Raw genomic sequence first — 14,071 nt, forward strand, 5'->3', positions numbered from 1 at the left:
CAGAGTCAGAGGTTACATACGAGAATAAGCACTGTTCCCAGTTTCTGAGGTTCTTCTGCTCTTTGACGTTCAGTTTGAGTTCCTCATCAAGTTTCCTCATGGTGCTCTCCAGGGAGGCTCTTGATTCGCCGGCCTTGTCGCTTTCCTCTTTCTCTAGCTGCTGAGCCAGAAGTGCCGCCTCTCTCTTCTGCTCGTCTAGTGCCTGCTGGAGATGCGTTCTGGGCACACTGAGTTTCAACATATCCGAGATAATTACAGCACTCTGGACGTGTCTGAGATCTTCAATTGCCTTCTCGGTCAGGCTGTATTTAATCTCCTTTAATTCGTCTGTAGCATCGTTATCATACCGCTCATAGAGCTCTTCAAGCTCCCGGCAATGATTAGTGTACAGCTTTTTCCAGGTTTCCAGATATTCCTTGGAGTTCCTGCAAGCCTCCTGCACACTGCTCAGGTCCTTCTTCTGATCTTTCAGCTACACCGTGAAGAACAGAATAAACAAATGTCACATCGATATGAAATAGTTCCATGCATATTACTATAACTTAAAGCCTTATTCCAGCTTGATAAATAGATTTAAACAATCAGTATTCAGCTTGTGTTATGATAAATAAAAATGTTTAAACTAATATGCAACCTATCCCATATCTGGTGCTGTCTCCAGAGCCTCACCGTTCGGTGATCTTCCTGGCCAAAAGATGTCCATCATTCAACACACTTCTGTGAGCCCAGAAAATCAAGGACAGGGAGTCAATAGTGTCAGGATTTAAAGTGATAGTAAACTCGACCTGTATCGTTCCGTCAGAGCTCTGTGCCATGGCCGTGACTCCTGCATGCATGAGCGGAGTGACGTCAACCATAGCTTGGTCATTAGAACGGCCGCAGCCCGCAAACCTGGAAGGAAGACCGAATGAAGATGGAAGCCTCTGCAACGATGAAAGCACACGGCCTGAAGGACTTCATTCTTTAATAATGTGCTGATATGCAATGCATGCATGTATGCAATAATGTTGGGATCCATGTAGATGCATGACCGGCAGCTGGCTTCCGCCTCTGCCACAGCCCAGTGGAGGAGCAGAGCAAAGAGTTGGCAAAGAACAATCACCGGCTCTCTGCTCAAAAAAGACTGAGAGCTGAGCCATCAGTTGTTTTGAATGCTAAGTTCTCAGGTTAGAGGCAGTGAAGGACATGTGTAACAACGGATCAATGCTTTATCCAACTAGGCAAATACGATTGTTTATATTTTTAATACTCCACACTTCTCTTTTAATACAGAGATGAAGTACATATATGGGAGCTGTTTAATCTTTCTATTGATTGCATTTTTTTTCCATTCAGTTATGAGACTCACACAACTCTATCTAGCAGGGCAGCAGACCTGACTTTTCTCTGCTGCAGTTAAAGAGGAAGTAAACCTTCTTTCCTGACTTTTACCTATAGGTAAGCCTATAATAAGGCTTACCTATTGGTAGTGTAAATATCTCCTAATTGTGCAACGTTTAGGAGATATCTACATTACATGTAGCCAGTGACATCACTGGTGCATGTGCTCTGAAGGAACGGCCACCCGTGCCGTTCCTTCTGAGCACTGTGCCGTGAACAGCAGCTCCCATGCCCATGCACGGGAGTAACGTCATTGCGGCTCCGGACAGTCACAGAGCCGAAGCCCTCAAACCCAGAAGCAAGACAGGTGAAGATGGAAGCGGCTGCAGTGCTGAAATCCCAGCACTGGAACAGCTTAATTTTAAGGTAGGTTTCACATAATGTGCTAGTATGCAATGCATACTAGCACATTATGACTTTACCTTGCAGGAAAAAAAAGACCAGGTCATGTCCTTCTCTCAGTCTGTCACTGGACTGTGAAAGGAGAAAAAGCAGACTGATGAGATACAAGATATACCTGTGCTCATATCTCAATAGCTTGTACATGTATTTACACTATCAGGTGCAAAAGGGATGTGACCACATATTAACACTAGAAATTCTGGATGACCCTCTGCGCACTGTTATACACCCTTTTCAGCAAACTATGCAATGCAAATCCCTGTTTTTTATTGCATAGTTTGCTGGGAAGGGTGTATAACAGCGTAAACAGGGTCATTCAGAATTTGTAGACTGATGATCTCTGTCACATTACTTTCTCCTCCAAACAGGATGTTCCCTGCTAGCACAACTGACTGGTTCATTGTGCTGCTTCTACTTCTCCCAGCCTGAGTTCTGCTGTATAGGGCATGGCAAAAAGTCAATAAAGGTAAAATTCAAACATTTATACTGCTTGCATTAACAAAAAATGCATATATACAGCATATATATATATATATATATATATATAAATATATATATATATATTTTTTTTTTGCATTATGCTACATTGCAATTTGCTACATCTAACATCACATTTATTTTCATTTTTTTTTTACTTAAAGCGGAGTTCCGGCCTCCGCTTTGACTCCTGGGAGCATTGACTCCTGGGAGCGATGATGTTCAGCTCCCAAAAGTCCATGTGCAAGCAGGAAGTCACGGTGCGGGCCACGGCTGCAGAGGGAGGAAGTGGAAGGAAGGGAAGTCTATTTTCTTCAAAAACAAGGTAAGTAAAGCAAAAAAAATCGTGATTATCCAATTCTTTTTTAGTTTACTTAGAGCAAGCGGATGTCTGCCGCAATGTCGCAGTCCCGCAAAAAAAAAAAAAATTACAAAAATCTTTCCCTTAGTTAGTAAACGCAATAACAATTTCATTTGGGTACAGCATCGCACGACCGCGCAATTGTCCGTTAAAGTCACGCAGTGCCGAATCACAAAATACCCCCTGGTCAGGAAGGGGGTAAAATCTTCCGAGGCTTAAGTGGTTAAGGAGACGTATAGCCAAAGTCTTTTTGGCTGTACTTCTCCTGTGGATCACAGGAGTGCAGTTCGTTCTGCGCTTCTGTGACCCACTTTCAGCCACTATCGGCTAATGTCCCAGAGCCTGTTCAGAATCCGAAAAGATTCTGACCATATGGTTGGGATCCACCCAGAAGCCTGGACCGGCACTTGGCTCCGCCTCTTAGCAAGCTGCTGAGAGCTTGAGCCAGCTGTTTCCGCCCCTACATAGCCCAGCGCTCCAGTGAACACTGAAGGGGCAGAGCACAGAGTCAGTCAGGCATCTGGGTGGATCCCAACATTAAACAAGCTCTTTGCAGGCTGAAGATTGAGAGCTGAGTGATCAGAGGTGTTTGATCGCTCGGGTTTTCAGTCTTGGAGAGAGCAGGGGATAGATGCTGCATCCACCTAGGAGAATATTATTTTTTTAAATGAATCCCATACTTCTCTTTTAAAACACTATCTCACTCATCACACAAACAAATAGACTTTAAATAGAAAAAAAACAATTACAGGATCCTTTACAATAATGAGAAACACTACAGAACCTGTTGTTTCTGTAGCATTCCGCTGCAGCTCTATCAGAATGAATGTTCCTAACATCACAAAACTATTAATCAGATATTATTTCTGCTTTAAAACTTCCAAAAATGCGATGCCTCTTCTTTTCTCCGAAGGGAAAGATTAAGATGGAAATGCTAAACTATTTTAATAAGTGAATTTTTAGACTGCGCAGAGGAAAAGGAATAAACTTTCCCCTGATTTCGATGCCACTACACAAATGAGTCACTGTGCGCACACTTATTCATTAACAGTGCCAAACTGTTAAAATGCAAATGAGATATTTCTCCCAAGAACGGATTCCCTAGAGCTGCTAACCGTAGCAAAACACGCCATGTAAATTACAAAACGGCGCCTTCACTACTGAAAATTGTGAATATGGAGAGAATCAGATACAATGCTAGAGAGGTGACAAGCATACAGATATCCAGGATAAGTCCAAAGACAAAGCCAGACAAGGTTGCCAGTGTTTTGGCATGTATCTTTTCCCACCTTCTACAACTACGGGGTTCTTACATAGCACACACAATGTGCTCCACGAGCAAAAAACAAGGAAAAGTGCATCTAAAGGCATTTTTTTTTATTTGGTGTAGAGAAGGGTTAGAACTTCTGTCAGGTGTTTATTCTTGCCTGTCTCCAAGCTGCAGAGATCCACCTTGCTATTTGTCCTGGAGTCCACTGTAACCAAGATAGAAAAAAAGGGAAAATCATTTGTTCTGGTGACAATTGTCCGGGAGAGGATTTCCTTACTTTGAAGAGCTCTCCTCTCACCTCCTGTTTTTTTCCCTAGACAGTATGTGAAGGCAAATCCCCCAGATGGCTCCCAGAGCGTATAAAAAAAACCTCTCTGGGGTTTTGACCCATCCCTATTCTTTAAAGTGACACTAAGCTCTGGTTTTAAAAGAAAAAAAAACACATTCAATTAAGTATTCAGAACTCAAAAAAGTCCCTTCAATTGCTTTCAGCTTAGTGTATGCAGAAACATGGCCCCCGTTGCTTCCAATGAGCACATGACCTCAAATAATGGGCACGTCTGGCTTCTTACAGGGCCATTAAGTATTGGATGTGTATGGAATTTTTTTGGAGAATATGGATATTGTTTAGTGTCACTTTAAAGCTGAACTCTGGGCTGGGGAAACAAAAAATACCTTTAAAATAGGAGCTCCACACTGCAAGAGTTCAATGCTTGCTAGGTCTAGGAGAGAGTGGTCTGCAAACTGCAGCCATTTTCTTTCTTTCTTTTTCCGGCCCTTGGGGCACTACAGGGAGTGCAGAATTATTAGGCAAATGAGTATTTTGACCACATCATCCTCTTTATGCATGTTGTCTCACTCCAAGCTGTATAGGCTCGAAAGCCTACTACCAATTAAGAATATTAGGTGATGTGCATCTCTGTAATGAGAAGGGGTGTGGTCTAATGACATCAACACCCTATATCAGGTGTGCATAATTATTAGGCAACTTCCTTTCCTTGGGCAAAATGGGTCAAATGAAGGACTTGACAGGCTCAGAAAAGTCAAAAATAGTGAGATATCTTGCAGAGGGATGCAGCACTCTTAAAATTGCAAAGCTTCTGAAGCGTGATCATCGAACAATCAAGCATTTCATTCAAAATAGTCAACAGGGTCGCAAGAAGCGTGTGGAAAAACCAAGGCGCAAAATAACAGCCCATGAACTGAGAAAAGTCAAGCGTGCAGCTGCCAAGATGCCACTTGCCACCAGTTTGGCCATATTTCAGAGCTGCAACATCACTGGAGTGCCCAAAAGCACAAGGTGTGCAATACTCAGAGACATGGCCAAGGTAAGAAAGGCTGAAAGACGACCACCACTGAACAAGACACACAAGCTGAAACGTCAAGACTGGGCCAAGAAATATCTCAAGACTGATTTTTCAAAGGTTTTATGGACTGATGAAATGAGAGTGAGTCTTGATGGGCCAGATGGATGGGCCCGTGGCTGGATTGGTAAAGGGCAGAGAGCTCCAGTCCGACTCAGACGCCAGCAAGGTGGAGGTGGAGTACTGGTTTGGGCTGGTATCATCAAAGATGAGCTTGTGGGGCCTTTTCGGGTTGAGGATGGAGTCAAGCTCAACTCCCAGTCCTACTGCCAGTTTCTGGAAGACACCTTCTTCAAGCAGTGGTACAGGAAGAAGTCTGCATCCTTCAAGAAAAACATGATTTTCATGCAGGACAATGCTCCATCACACGCGTCCAAGTACTCCACAGCGTGGCTGGCAAGAAAGGGTATAAAAGAAGAAAAGCTAATGACATGGCCTCCTTGTTCACCTGATCTGAACCCCATTGAGAACCTGTGGTCCATCATCAAATGTGAGATTTACAAGGAGGGAAAACAGTACACCTCTCTGAACAGTGTCTGGGAGGCTGTGGTTACTGCTGCACGCAATGTTGATGGTGAACAGATCAAAACACTGACAGAATCCATGGATGGCAGGCTTTTGAGTGTCCTTGCAAAGAAAGGTGGCTATATTGGTCACTGATTTGTTTTTGAATGTCAGAAATGTATATTTGTGAATGTTGAGATGTTATATTGGTTTCACTGGTAAAAATAAATAATTGAAATGGGTATACTGTATATTTGATTTTTGTTAAGTTGCCTAATAATTATGCACAGTAATAGTCACCTGCACACACAGATATCCCCCTAAAATAGCTAAAACTAAAAACAAACTAAAAACTACTTCCAAAAATAGCCAGCTTTGATATTAATGAGTTTTTTGGGTTCATTGAGAACATGGTTGTTGTTCAATAATAAAATTAATCCTCAAAAATACTCCTTTGCCTAATAATTCTGCACTCCCTGTATTTCATCCACTCATACAAACAATGGAGCATAATTCCCCCACTGCTGACCCCAATGAAAGGGCACAATTGCTCCCAATGAAACCAATAATGGGGCAAAATTCCTCCCAATGACATCAACTACAGGGCTCAATTTCTCCCAATGACACCAACGATGGAGCATTGTTTTTTCCACCGACATTGAGACCTTTTCTACTCCCAATAACCATAGTCTGGCCCCCCAAAAGTTTTAAGGACAGCAAACTAGCCCTTTGTTTAGAAAGTTTGGAGACTCCTGGTCTAGGCGGTACAAGAATAAGGAGTAATCCTTACCTTATTCCAGGCTTCCTCAATCCATGCCACTCTTATCTCTTATCTGTGGTGGCATGCTTTTCTCCTCAACATACAATGCAGAGTTATTAGCTCTGCATTGCATGTAAGGACACCGCTCACAGCCTGGATCATCAGGAAGAAGAGGTCAGCACTGAAGCTGAGCAGAGAGTATGGTAAGTAATACAGCCTCATCTAAAACTCCTAGAGCCTAGAAATAAAGGATTTTTTTTCAATCCACTCTGGTGTGATCACATTATGCAGAAGCTCTAGCTCCCTTTTTTCATTGAACGCTTGACAATTCTGGAAGCCACAATGTCACCTGATATCTCCCATTGCCCATCCGTCGAAAGAGCTAGATGTAGACCTTGGGGGGCCTGGAGCACTTCAGGTTTGGGGTGGGGGGCTCTCATACACAGAGTCGGTTTACATTCTCAATGGCAGTTACACATTTTCAAAATGCATGGCATGTCGTCATTCTGAGGTCACACATGCCCCCACACACACACAGTCATAGTGCTTTATGTGTGGTTTGCTTGAGCCAGCAAAATTCATTTTTGAAAAATGATACAACATACAAGTCCAGAGTTTTACAGATGATGGCTAGCAAAATATTACTTTTCAAGATACATTTAATAAAAGAAAATACGTGTTTTATTATTTCTTTTTATATTTATTATTACTTATTTTTTATTATTTTATATATAATTTTTGATATTATTTTATATAATTTTTGTATAGAGGGGTTCCCTTGTTGTCATGTGGGCCTGAGGCAAATTCCCCTTTTGACCCCTGCTAAATCTGGTCCTGGTTGTCAGTGCTCCCTCTTCTCCACTGCAGTAGCTGCTCCATGACACAGGGGAGCTGAACCTTGTGCATCACATGACCGCACACCAGAATGAACTTAAAAAGGATATTTACATACGTCATTTTTACCAGCAGCATTGGAAGGAGGGGGGGGGGGGGAGTAGTGTTTTTAAGCAAGCATAAATGTAGCCTTTGCGTCCACTTTAGATGGTCATAGTAACATGTTCTCTTTAATTTAGTAGCACATGTGAATAAGAATTTGAAAAGGGTCTATCACTTTCAGAAATAAAGGATGTCCTTGTGTGAAGCTGCAGATAAGTTGCAGTAAAGGACATGCATAAGAAAGCTCTAGTGACATTTGCACAATTGAAGAAAATGAACCGAGCGGTCAGTGTGGTGCAGGGACAGTTTAAGCTGCTGGAAAGTTGAACCTAATGCCTCGTACACACGATCAGATAATCGGACGACTTATCGTTCGCATTTTGTTCCATGATATTAGCATCAAATTCAACAATGTGTACTAAACGTATGATTTTTTTTTTGTACGATTCTGGAAAAGCTTCCTGGTTGTGTAGCTACGTATTGGATGGTGCAAAACAAAAACAAAGGCAGCCAGGCTTTTTCCGAGTTATTTTCGTGTTTCTGATCATGCGTGGTCTTTGTCTATCGATTTTTAGCGAACGTTTGTCGTTCGCTAGGCTATCGTACGAGAAAAGATTTTGTGTATGTCCCTTCGGATTTTGTTGGTCGAAATGTCGTGATTGGCTGTTCGAAAGCTGTGTACTAACGATCAGATTATCGTGCGATCAATTCGAAAGAGATTTTTTTCGTACGATTATCTGATCGTGTGTATGATCATTAGTGTCCATGCACACTGGCTTAAAAAACACTGCTTCTAGAGGAGTTTAGTGTTTTTCCTTTAGAAGCAGCTCAGTGTTCTCCTATGGACATTAGAACATTTAGAGGCATATTTTAAGCTCAGTGTTTAGAAGCAGAAAAAAAAAAATCCTTATGGAATGTGTTTTTTTCTGCCAAGAACACTGGTGTTTTTTAAGCCAAATTGCACGGACCCTAAAAGTGAAGACGCATACATGGCTCGTTAATCTTAGCATTGGTTCTCATTTCTGCATGCTGCGTGTAGGGCAGCCCATCCATTTCAATGACTGCCCTACCCATGAGAAACAAGTCCTTGACATCTAAAAAACGTGCTGCACCATGTGGTTTGGTGCACACAAAGATGTGCACGTTTGCTGATGTGTGGGGGTGCCATTATGTGTTATTGGCACCCCTGCACGTATGCTAAAGAGCACCATGTTTCTGTGAGTGACGGAATGGAGCACGATTTTTCGCACGTTCTCAGCATGCATGAATGTTTCCCCAAGCTTTAAGCCGGCCATAGATGAGTCAAAAAACAAACAAAATTCATGTAGATTGTCAAATTGTTCGTTTTTCATGTCATTAGTGTGCCAGCTGCCACATGCGATTTTGGTGCCACAGTCAAAAGTTCCTGATCCAACATGCTTTTTTTTTTTTTTTTGAAAGGCAAAACAAATAAAGGCACAATTATATGAGCTATTTTCATTTTTTTGATCGACAGAATGTTTGGTTTTTGACTCGCCTATGGCCTGCTTTACTGTCAGGATTGATATATTGTAGCATTCACAGAAAGATAAGTTGGGAACACGCTTTAAGTTTTTTTTTTTCATTCAACCAGTGGGCTAAACGAAAAAAAAAAAAAAAAAAAATCAACAGATTCCTCCAGCAACACAAGCGAGGTAGATGCAAGAATCTCCCCCGCCGTGCTATTGTATTTTGATTGTATTTTGACAGCAGGTACTCTCCACTGTCAGAATACACTGATCAGTGCTGCAGCGGAATGACTTGATTAAGTTTTCCAGCAGAACGGTTCGACAGAAGCTACCTAATGACTGCCATCTGGCAAAGAGAGAGGGCTACCCACAGATAGAAATTCAGCCCCTCTCTGCTGAACCAACCAAACTTCAATCCGTGTGTACCTAGCTTTAGAAGGCATTAAAGAGATTAGAAAGAAGACAATCACACAGGTGAATACCTCCCAACTTGGTGAGATGGGAAAGAGGGACTCATTGCAGCTCTCTATGTGGCCCTCAACCTTAAACCAGGGAAGCGCATGCCCTAGGATAGTGGGTCGGCAAGCCTACATCATGATGAATGGGTTACTTACTCACCATCCCAGAGCGTTAGAGTTCAGTGAGCAGGCGCCGGGAGCGGATAGAAGAAAGCGGCTGCGGAGGGAGCAGGAGCCACATAAACCAATGCTTCCTCTGTAGCGCTGGCTCCAGTCCCAGAGTGATATCAATTGCACTGGGCCTTTTCTAGCAGCCTGGAGAGCAATGCCAGCAGAAACTGGAAGAGGAAATGGTCAGTGTAATAAACATCACAGACACCACACCTTTGCAATGGGTTAGTGTTATTCGGCTGCTTTCACACTGACCCGCAGCTGCAGCGCACCTTCGGCTTTCCTGCGAGTTAGCTGCACTGAACCATAGACTTCTATTATATCCCGCAGGGTTGGTGTGCTTTCTAAAAGCGCACTAAAACTCCTGAATGTAGGAATTCTGGTTGGCTTTCAGAAAATGCACCACACCCGCAAGATGTAATAGAAGTCTATGGCTCAGTGTAGCTAACCCAGAGAAAAGCCGCTGGTCCACTGCAATGCAGGTAAACCGCAGCACATCAGTATGAAAGAAGCCTGGATAGTAAGTGCTCATTTACATTTGCGTTTTGGGGGGGCAGTAAAACCCCATAGTTCATCGTTGCTATCACTTAAGTAGCCCTCGTACTTCAAAAGGCTGAGCACCCCTGGAGTACACATTGTGCCAAAAAGGGGGACAACTGAGGAAGAAAGAGGGACAGAGGGATTGGTTTCCAAAAGAGGGACAGTTTGGAGCTATGCAGGCGAGAGAAATAAACTTTACTAAGATCAGAATAAATGAAGTCTCTCCTTCTGGGTTTAGATTTTGATTTGCGTTAATTAACATAAATTACATTCAGAACAATCTTGAAAGGAATAAGTGCAATTTAACAAAGTACCTGGCATACAGTATGCCGTCTCCTGATCTCACCAGCAATATTACCTAGAAGGCTCATAGCTGTGTGCTTCCAGAGGTCAGCTTCCTGCTGAGTGTGCTGCCCAGGACTGCTGCCACCTTTGCTGCTTTTCATCTGAATTCTGATTACATTGGCTGGATGAGGTGGTGAATTAGAACATTAGACTCATGGGTCAGGATTTAGATGGAAGGAAACATAGGTTGCAGGGCCTTAGGCGGGTCACACATCAAAAATCTGACTTCTGAAAGCATAGCGGTATTTATTAATGCTGAGACCAGGAGTATGAATTGGTTGATCATTTTGTTAAATAGAACTCAACCTAAGCAACATTTTTTTCTTCTTCTATTACATTTATATACTAATTTATTCTTCAAATTATGCATATATTCATATATAAAAACACAGGGTAAATCTGACCCCAGGTGGAGCTAAAGTGTAGAATATAGCTCTGTCCCTAATAAATGAATTTTAAAATGCAACTAGTGTACTGAATCAATGATGTCATTGTATTAGCTTCCTGTAATCATTTGCCCCTCATGACCGGGATGAATTGTGCTGACAGGAGAAAGTAGCATGAACAGAAAGTTGACTCTTTAAAATAGGAAAGGTATGGTGGTGCTGCCTAAAGGTAAAGTGTCATGTGTGCAAAGAAAAAGAACATATGTGCAAAAATATATAATGGCATAGCATGTGAATAAAGTGTTAAATGTGATCAGAAATGACCATACAAAAAATATTAATAAATAAATAAATATATATAAAGTGCAAATGGGTACAAGAAAGCCTAATTACAGTACCTGATAAATGCAATAATTACAATACTAAAAATTATTATAACAAATCACAAAATTGATATCATCATCAAAAAATATATATAAAAAAAATGTATTATAAAAGAAATTAATTATATCATCCAATAGTCCCAACAACTGTGCAAAGTGCAGAAACCCGTGCAAAAAAATATTTCGTAATTCTGATGGTGTGGAAATCACTCTGTGCAAGCAGGTGCAATCTTACTCCCTCAATTGGACTGCAAATGGAGGTACCCCTACGAGGGTCACAGGTATATAGCCAGCAAAGTACTCCCCCAACCACTCTAGTACCAACTGGCACAGATAGACTCTCAGTCTACATTTGTTATAGGTAGTTCCTTTCCAACATTAGTATAAATGGTGGATATTTCTCATGGCCATGCAGGAAGAAGAGGACATTTATTTACTGTGAACTGTTTCTTGAAAGTTTCGAATGATTGTTGCTCTTTATGCCTTGACTGGTCACTTAGCTCTCCCATAGAAATGTAGCCATGGGCTGAAGTTATGTCTCAGGTGCCTCTTTGCTGACCTGCTGCTCCTTCATTGTCCATTTAGCAGGCTGGGGGAGGGGGGGGGGTCCTGAACTAGTTATTTTGCTCTAGTGGAGGTGAAGTATCTGGCTAAGCTGTCTGGCAGGGTACTTGTATCATAAGAATGGCTGAACAGATCTGCAAATCCATCAGAAGGTAAAACTGTTTACTTTTATGTACAGTATGTCAACTGTGTTAGCGGTTTACCTGGAGTTCAGCTTTAACAACCATATTAAATGGAACTCCACTCTCTCAATCAACTTGGACTATTTCTAATCCTTATGCTGCTAGCATTAGTAAATAGTTAGGAAAGTATATCCTATTTACTTATTTTACACTTGTTTTGCATTTCTTCAGTTACTTCCTGGTTTCCATGCCTCGGCAAATGATGTCATACATCCCAGGAGTCTTGAGGAGGGGAGGGTAGAGGAGGGGAGGGGATGGTAGAGGAGGGGAGGGTAGAGGAGGGTAGAGGAGGGGAGGGTAGAGGAGGGAAGGGTAGGGGAGGGTAGAGAAGAGAAGGGTAGAGAAGGGGAGGGTAGAGAAGGGGAGGGTAGGGGAGTTTAGAGAAGGGGAGGGTAGGGGAGGGTAGAGAAGGGGAGGGTAGAGAAGGGGAGGGTAGGGGAGGGTAGAGAAGGGGAGGGTAGGGGAGGGTAGAAAAGGGGAGGGGAGGGTAGGGAGAATTCTCAGCTCAGCCAATGCCTGAGATGGATTCCAGGAAGTAAATGACTGATGAATCATCTGCCCTTACTCAAGATGGCCACGGCAAGAAATGCCAGGGGGCATTTTTAAAAATAACTTCTTAGAAAAATAAAGCATGGAGACATGGATGGATGGGGGAGTTTGTTTTAAATACTAAAAATGAATAAAATAGTATTTTTTTTGGTTTGTGGTGCCCAGATGCAGTGCAGTTCCACTTTAAACCTAAAAACAAGCAATTATATTGCAGCTTATTAATTCTTAGACATGATGGTTTTATTGTTTCCTTTTTTAGGCTTTCTTCTATTTCATCCACTGATCCAGCCAGCAAGTCTGTTGTTTTTCAAAAGTTCAAGCTCTCCAGCAGAATGTATCAGTTTACATGATGAGACCAACCATTTAATACTAGCAGGGGTGATTAAAATGATCAGCTTTTATTTAGTCATGCAAAATGTTTATCTCAAAAGGAAAAAAAACGGTTTGCTGTATAAAGTGTGAGCTGGAGTTTTGCTTCAATTTGTTAGTGGTTCTAAATCTGCTAATTTAATGAACCACCTCCCACCCGGCCACTGTACATATACGGCCGGGTGGGAGTCTCGTCCTTCTGATCGGACGTTCCGGAACGTCCTTCAGAAGGAGCGAGATTGCGCCGCGGGCACACGCAGCGGCGCAATCTCGATATGCCTGTGTCCCTCGGACACAGAGAAACAAGTTGTGGCAGGGGGGCCCTGTGATTGGCCCTCCTGATCACATGACGGCTGTGTCCAATCACAGCCATCATGTAATGTAAATACAGCCGTTGTAACGGCTTTGATCTCTTCTTCTCCTCACACAGATCCTGTCAGTGAGGAGAAGAGGGATGATCGGTGCTGCAGCCAGGGGGATCAGTGAGTTTTTCTAATTACTCACTGATCACAGGGGGGGGTCTGTGCTGGTAATCAGAACATTGATTACCAGTGCAGCCCTGGGGGAGGGGGGGGGGTGCCACCAGAGCCACCAGGGATGCCCACCCATGGCCACCAGGGATGGCAATCAGGGCTCAGAGAGCCTGCCAGTGGTGCCCTCCCTATCAGTGCTCCCCAATGCCATCTATCAGTGCTGCCCACCAGTGCCCATTATTGTTATCTATCAGTGCTGCCCACCAGTGCTGCCTATCAGTGCCCATCAGTGCCGCCCATCAGTGCCGATCAGAGCTGCCCATCAGTGCCGATCAGTGCCACCAATCAGTGCCCATCAGTGCCGCTGATCAGTGCCCATCAGTGCTGCCTATCAGTGCCCATCAGCGCTGCCTATCAGTGCCCATCAGTGCTGCCTATCAGTGCCCATCAGCGCTGCCTATCAGTGCCCACCAATGCTGCATATCAGTGCTACCTATCAGTGCCACATATCAGTGCTGCATATCAGTGCTACCTATCAGTGCCCATCAGTGCTGCATATCAGTGCCACCCCATCAGTGTCTCCTCATCAGTGCCTGTCAGTGCGGCGTCATCAGTGCAGGAAAAAACGTATCTATTTACAAGATTTTATAACCTAAACAAAAAAACTTTTTTTTTTCAAACTTTTCGGTCTTTTTTTATTTGTGCACCAA

At 42.9% G+C, this 14,071-nt stretch overlaps 1 protein-coding gene across 1 annotated transcript in view; it reads right to left on the reverse strand.

Moving 5' to 3' along the window:
* Positions 1-14,071, reverse strand: part of EVC2 (EvC ciliary complex subunit 2) — a 316,078-nt gene that overhangs the window by 109,567 nt on the left and 192,440 nt on the right. The window contains exon 14 of the mRNA XM_082263099.1: positions 21-472. Coding sequence (XP_082119225.1) covers positions 21-472 — 452 coding nt within the window. The remainder of the gene's footprint in view (positions 1-20; positions 473-14,071) is intronic.

The sequence above is a fragment of the Pelophylax lessonae genome, assembly GCF_965119305.1.
Source record: "Pelophylax lessonae genome assembly, chromosome: 1".
Taxonomy (NCBI): Eukaryota; Metazoa; Chordata; class Amphibia; order Anura; family Ranidae; genus Pelophylax; species Pelophylax lessonae.